The sequence below is a fragment of the Poecilia formosa genome, unplaced genomic scaffold (genome assembly GCF_000485575.1).
Source record: "Poecilia formosa unplaced genomic scaffold, Poecilia_formosa-5.1.2 Scaffold30, whole genome shotgun sequence".
Taxonomy (NCBI): domain Eukaryota; kingdom Metazoa; phylum Chordata; class Actinopteri; order Cyprinodontiformes; family Poeciliidae; genus Poecilia; species Poecilia formosa.
In genome coordinates, this window is record NW_006799969.1 from 3064246 (window position 1) to 3071536 (window position 7291).

General features: G+C 40.4%; 1 protein-coding gene across 7 annotated transcripts in view; it reads right to left on the minus strand.

The window, feature by feature from the left end:
• Positions 1 to 3135: 3135 nt before the first annotated feature.
• The window catches only part of esrrb (estrogen-related receptor beta), a 58935-nt gene continuing 54779 nt past the window's right edge, over positions 3136 to 7291 (minus strand). For all 7 annotated transcript variants that reach the window (XM_016670145.1, XM_016670144.1, XM_016670141.1 and 4 more), the window contains one exon: positions 3136 to 7206. In XM_016670145.1, coding sequence (XP_016525631.1) covers positions 6962 to 7206 — 245 coding nt within the window. In that variant the 3' untranslated portion in view covers positions 3136 to 6961. The remainder of the gene's footprint in view (positions 7207 to 7291) is intronic.

The window sequence follows — 7291 nt, forward strand, 5'->3', positions numbered from 1 at the left end:
TATACAACATGCAATACTGCAAACTGTCTGTCTTTTGAAATTGATGTGACGTAATGTTTCTGTCTGAGACATTGATAGCTCTATGGCTGTGAAAACGCCCAGCTTCTGTTATTGAATAGTAATAGGCTTGTCGGCTGGTGCCTCCAATTTCACAAATGGAGCAATAAATACACATAACAGAATCAGTGGAACAATAAGAACGCCTATAAAGAACAGTTGTGCCTCAAAAAGAAGGAGCGGCAGAGCGAGGGAAGCGAAGCGACGGTGAGACGAGAGGTCAAAGTAAAACCTGACGGCGGAAAGGAAAGGAAAAGTGCGTGCATGTGAGCGAGCGAGAGCAGACGGAGAAAGATGGTGGCCCACTCTTCATTTCTGTGCCACAAGCTCTCCTGGGCATTTACATGCTGCGTTTCCAACCTAAGTGTAATTTGAGGCCCGGGTTTGATACAAAGTGTATGCAGCAGCTCTGTTCAAACCCAATCATTCACCCTGACGTGTAATCCTTTCGCTCACCATCATCACGCTGCTTTGGGAATAATGAAACACACTTAAGCAATACGCAGCAGTCGTACAGCTGCGAGCAGGGGACGCATCTCGATGAGATGCCTCGTAACTCTAATGAAAGGCGTTTTGACCTGTCAGTAGAAGGTAAACGATTGCCCTTCTACTGTATCTGTGAGAAACTTATTGATGGCAATATCTTGTCCAGCTGGGTGATTTGCATGGGAAACGAGCTGCACATTGCTTTTAAAAAACTACAGCTCTTGGCATCAATGCGCTCAAGGTATTTCCCCTTTTTCTTTCACTTCATCCATTAAGTTCATCTAATTTCTTGTCGTGTGATGCTATTGTTTCAACAAAGAGGATTATTACAATTAATTGGCTGGCAAGACATTATTTCAAAAAGGGAAATTGGCTGTCATAATTATATAGTGAAGGGAATACTTTAACTCCCTGGAATATCAGCTTCCTGAAATAATGGAGCAGCATCCCCCCATATCCTCCCCGCCCCATCAGTGTTAGCATGTCTGTCTGTCTGCCTGTTTCCTGTGACGGATCCATTTTCAACAGTCCCTGGCCCAGCAGTGGCTGTGGTTGATTGCTGGGTGGTTGGGTGGCCTGGGTGAATCTCTCACTGACTCACCTCACTCACTGCCACCAATCTGGTCCTTCGGGAACGTTGATCTGCTCTTTATCCCGTTTCCACTGCTGAAATCCCTCTTGGTGTGTGTGCGTGTGTGTTTGTGTGTTTATATCAAGGAAAAGACAAGATTAGGTTAATAGTTACTCCACCAGGGTAATAAGTAAGTAGTAGTAGTAGAATCGGATGATTTTCAACTTGATTGGCTATTTAGAAAGTCAAAAATCCGATTGGTTTTACGGTCAGGGATTGCACGATATCGCACGTGTGTGCTTGCATGCCAACATGGACTTTACTGTGGGACTACATCCTACGTCAACATTTCTGCTCGTGTGGATCTGGATGTGTGGATCAGACTCCAAGTACAAATTCAGAGGCAAGTTTCAGACAACAGCAAACATGGCAATGGTGGACGGAGCTGTGAAAATGTACACTCCCAGAATGAATCATGAAAAGAAACCATTTCCAACATTCTCCTCCTTCATTCCGCTGGCTGATGTTTTGTGAGCTACATTGTGGTGCATTACCTCCATTATGGTGTCAGTGGTATTGTGTTAGCAGTAGGTGTGGTTATTACAAGGCCCCAAAGCTTCCATAGATGTCTTTACATAACAGTAGTGCTAAAATGTACAGCTCTTCGAAAGGAGATGGCTTGTGTGGATCTGTTCGTTTCAAACAACTGTTAAAAAGAGTAGTTTATCTTTATAAATAGATATTTATAATTCCACAGCTGTATTACCCAGGACATAATGACATTAAGATCTGGATGAAAATCGTTGCTGCAGTGTGAACATTTTGTCCTTTTTAGGGAGCCAGAACTAAAATCCAATGAAGCCTGACTTGTTCTCCTTAGACTTCTGCATATTAGGCACTTTCCTGAAAAAACAATTCAAATGAAGTCATATATATTTGTGTATCTAACAAGCTGCACATGTATTATACTGCTGTCTTCACCTTGTGCCTGTTCTCCTTGTCGCTCAGTGGAGAGGCTGGAGGAGCTTCTGTGTGCATCTGTTTGAAACAAAACAAATAAAAGCCAGAAAATCTCACATCTCTGTTCACATTGTTCATTTTAAAGAGCCAGTCAGTAGATCTGATTCATTTGTGACTGTCACAGCTCAGCACAGCAGTTCCTGCTGCTTAACATGAATGCATCCAGACTGCAAATGAACACCGTAAGCCTCCACAGGTTTGATTATTACTGTGGGACCCAAAGTGGACGAAAAAAGTTAAGAGCCAAACCAGATGCTACTGATCTAAAAATCTAGAAATAAGTAAAGATAAAACTGATGGACTCAACCTGCATTTCATTCTTTTTTTCTTGTCTGTCTCACAATATTTTCTCTCTGCCCCCACACTCTCTCCTACTTCAACATGTACATTGTCAATTAAGCAAAGTAGTTGAAAATGCCAAAAAAAAAAATAAATAAATAAATAAATAAATAGCGAGAAGAGCAAGACTTTCAGTAGAGTCTGAGCCAAAATAAGCCAAGTTGCTTTCAGATCTCAGCTTCTGTCATTGAACATGATGGACTGTCTTGAAAATGTGAGCATAAAGGTAGAAATTTATATTTACCAAAACATTCAATCAGGGACTGCTGTCCTGTTGAAGCCAACCACATCATAACAAAATACGCTCAAATCTGTTATTTTCTCTGCGCTAAGCACATGTTAACGGAATCCTTTTTTACAGTAACTGCTCCACAGTGACATGCTGTTGCCTTGGCTTCTAAGTAATTACCGGTAATGATTGCTCATAGCACCAAGCTTTTAAAAAGTATTTTCTAGTGCATGGATTTTCTTACAGTGCAGTTTCTAAAAATAAATCAGAGTAGACTTAATCAGTGCAGGCATTTCAAAGCTTTACAAACAGAAATTGGTGACAAAATTTGAATTGGTGCATCTTTTCTGACTAAACGTGAACAGACAAAAGAATAACGTTGTAAATCATTTTATGCAGATGTAAGATTTTCAGTAAAAGCACAAAAAAATCATAGAGTTCATTGAGTATTTAATTCATTGATCCTTTACCTTTTTGAAAATCAAAACAGAAGTTACACAGATATTGGTGATTCAACAATCAGAGATATCAATGTACACCATTGCCAAATGATATATTTCACACCATAAATACTCAACACAGACGCAGGAAATCAGTTACCTGCTCCCTGTTTGCAGTTTCTCTCAAGGGACCAATTCTGACACAACAATGCTCTTATAAACACACACCCACTTTGCTCCACCCTAACGGTAAAGTTGTACGGTCGACATGAAGCATGCTTTACCTTTACAAACGCCTGTGAAGAATGAGTGGGATAAGAAGAAACATGACTACAATTACAAATGTTTTGGCAGGAGCACTGAAAGATTTTATTTATTTATTTATTTATTTATTTATTTATTTTTTTTGGTGGTGGTTGATAAAAACAATAATGGCTCAGGTATGTCACAGATGAGAGCAGAAAGTTGAACCAGAGGAACATTGATAACATGTTGATGAGGTAGTAGCCAGCGGGGCGCTGCATACTTAGTTCTCCAGTGGTATTTCGGCAACCTACTGTTATTGATGCTAATATATTTACAATACACTTACAGAAACAACTTGTATGTAGGCATGGGCCGGTTACTCTAATCCAGACTTTTTTAAAAACTCAGAATCCATACCATTCCTATGGTTTAAAGTTATTTTAATTAGTTGCCAGAGAAAATTGTCTGACTGAACGGAGTTTTCTCTGGTTATGTGGTGCATAGAGCAATGCACTGCTGCCCTTCCCCCACCTATTGCTGAACACCACCTATGATCTGGCCTAAAGAAACCTTTTAGGTTTTTCTTACACTTACAAAAACGACTGAGTTGAAAGTTTCATATTATTTCTGGAAAGCATGGACCAGCCATCACTCTTAATAATATATGGCAAGCTGTTTCAAATCAAGTGATCATGCTGTACATTTGTGTTTTAAAAAACTTTAAAGCCAGTTCTGTCTTTCACTTACTGCAGTGTCACAATGCAGAGAAAAATGATCAAAAGTTCAAAATTACTCATTTTGGCCATCTATAAAATTTTGTTTACAAAGAAATTGCTAATTTAATTTTTTTTTATTGACGTAAGTGCAAATTAAAGTTTGCATTGTTTTGACCTAAATGATTTCAAATATAAGAAAAATTATTTAAAATGTTGCTCACTCTAAAAGCACTTCGAGTGTTTTCAGTCAAAACTGGTCCTTGCTGTATTGCTCAACATTAAAATAACTACATTATTTAGTTATTTAGTTGCACAGTGGCAAGAGCAAGTAGGGGAGAGTTGGATGAACAACATATGGGCTTGTGTGGCCACTACAACGTGTGCAATGTCTGAAATTCCTTTGATCACAGTATCAAAACCTTATGATAGTCACAATTTATCACGGTAAGCATTCCCTTCCCAATGTTGCTGCAAGTTCCCATATTTTTGTTTCTGCAGTTAAAAGTCTCCATAAGGGGATGTTGTGGAAGTTTAACTAGCTCTTATTATGAGAACTCTATTTTAAAATTACAGTTGGGAATTGCATAAAAAGCATTTAGATCTTATGGTGTGTTTGAGTTTTAAATCGCTTTGTTACAACCGTGATACCTTGTAGCGGTGATATTTCTAATCAAGTTGAAACTCACACTGGCCCATGCCTATAACATAAGTCTTATACGTAACACAGTGTCATTTTGTAGGAGAAAAACTGTTGCAATTATTCATTCCTCTATTTGAATTTTTTTCTTTGCCATCTCTTTCTATTTATTGCAATTTTAACTGAAATAGGTGCAAATAAAATCTAATTACACTGTTTCCTATCTAAAAGATTTTGAATATGCTCTCTAAACACATGCCTTTAGCATGATTTCAGTCAGAATTGGTCCCTGCTGTATTGCACAACAGTAAAACAACTTAAATTTCACCTTCTACAGCAGCGTTTGTTCACTGGGTAGTTCAAGTAGGGAGGTGTAGGATGTTCTGGGGAGTAGTTATTCTCCATTAAGTGGCCATTCAGGCAGCTGCTGACCGCTCGATCGCCGCTAGCCTTTGATATCACAAGCGTAGCCGCAACTCTAACCTATGCAATGTCAGGGATTCCTTTGATCACAGTATCATATTGTTGTGACATAGCCACAATTTATCACTACAGCAGTATAAGCATTCCCTACCAGCACATTCCCCTGCACGTGGAGGGCGGCGGATGGCACTGAAGCATTACTTACACTTAGCGTAATGGACCTAAACACGGGGAGAAGCAGGACAATTTTCCCCCCACCAGAGATCACACCTTGCACAGACACACCGTTGCCCTTTGAGGCATGCACACTTTGTTTCTTGCATAGCTGTTCACATGTGCATGATCGGGCGCTCGAGATTCTCACGGATGCCGATGGGAAGGGTGTTATTCTGCATCGGCCACCGTGTCAACATGAGGTCAAAGAGTGGTCCACGTGTTCATTGTACTCCTGGTCCAGAGGCTGTACGGACAACCGCCCCCCCACCCCCTATTGGCCCCCCGCTGGGTAAAAATAAACCCGGTGTGAAGCGTCGCAGCTCCTGCTTTGCACCTGCTATTTACCTCCATTCAGCTGAAGCCCCATAAATGCAGGCGCCGCTATTAAAAGATGGAAGGTGCCTAAAATGGTGAGGGCAGATGCTGGACACCTTGCTCCCTCTGGCTCAAAGAGCCCAAAATAGCGTGGTTGACATATAGGCCTCTGATTGTTTGAACAAGGAATCTCATAGACTTCTAAAATCCTTTGAAACTTCCACACCGAAACCGCTGATTATCTTTCACCTAGACTGAATCCGGTCATCTATTTGCATGTCAAGAAGCAATTTCCACAGGCTTAAGCGACAGCTGAATCTGGGGGTTTAGTGCTTGAGAAGCACCAACACAAACTTCTTCATTAGAGAAATATGAGTGTACAACAGGGGAACAAGTGGTGACTCGCACAGGTGAAAGAGACTATGAACAGGCATGGTCTTTAGGCAACAGCAGCAAAGAAAAGCACATGAAACACTGGAAATTAAGCCTGGCTTTCCCACAGTTCCTCTTATTGCTGAATTACTACATAAGACTATTTTACCTGCCTATGCTAGGTTGGTTAAACATGGATTCAGCGAGTCTTTCAGTCTGAGAAGGATCCACTAAGATCACACTGCTTACTGCTCAGGAGAGGTATATTAATCCAAGGACATTTAATTGATAAGAGTTCACATTTAGGTAACAATTTTCCTTATTTCTCTCTCTTATTATTTTTTTTTTTACATTTTTTTTCTTTTGCAGGAAGAGAAGAAGAAAACATGGTTACCAAGTTTGTCAGATTTCGAACTGTACACTCAGCTTTCCAAGTAGTAATTATTTACATGTCCTGGTTAAGTCCAGACGAAAAAAAAAAAAAAAAAAACAACACACGAGTCTGCTTATGGTTGTTGACGCCTTTGCTTTCTTCAGAACAACATTTTTTTTTTTTTTTTTTTAGGAACATTCTACTTGTTCTGAAGATGCAAAGGGGCAGGAAGATCCTTCATATAGAGCATAACCACTGACAATTACAAAAAGAAAATTATTACTGTACATAGTATTTATTATATATTTTAAATTAATCTGCATCATTTTATATTTATACTAATAACCCAAGTTTTCCACTTGTTTTTTTTTCTGTTTTGAATTTAAAGTCCCAAGGTTCCGCAAAGAGGAGGAGTTGTCAGTCTCTGCTTTGCAAACTACATGGCCGATTCTGTCTCCTGAGATCCCTCAGCCATGATTCAAGTCACTCTCTGTCTTAATGTTGTAGCCCTCCGCCTCCAATCAGACCTTGGCCTCCAGCATCTCCAGGAAGAGTTTGTGCATGGGCACCTTGCCCTGCACCTTAATGCTGTAAAAGTGCTGCACAGCCTTAGTTGCAGTCTGCCTCAGCAGGGGCAGCGTCATGAGCAGCTTGCCAGCCCGTCGCGGGTCCTCCTGATGCTGGCTGCTCTCGAAGTCCTGAAGGGCCTCGTGGAGAGCGTCCTGCAGTTTCTGGACTGCCTCCATGTCTTCTATGTGCATGGAGTCTGCTGGGACAAGAGGGGAGAAAATAAAACATTAGAGAGCTTCAAGTCCTAAAAATATTGTGGGCCTGTAAATATTATATATATA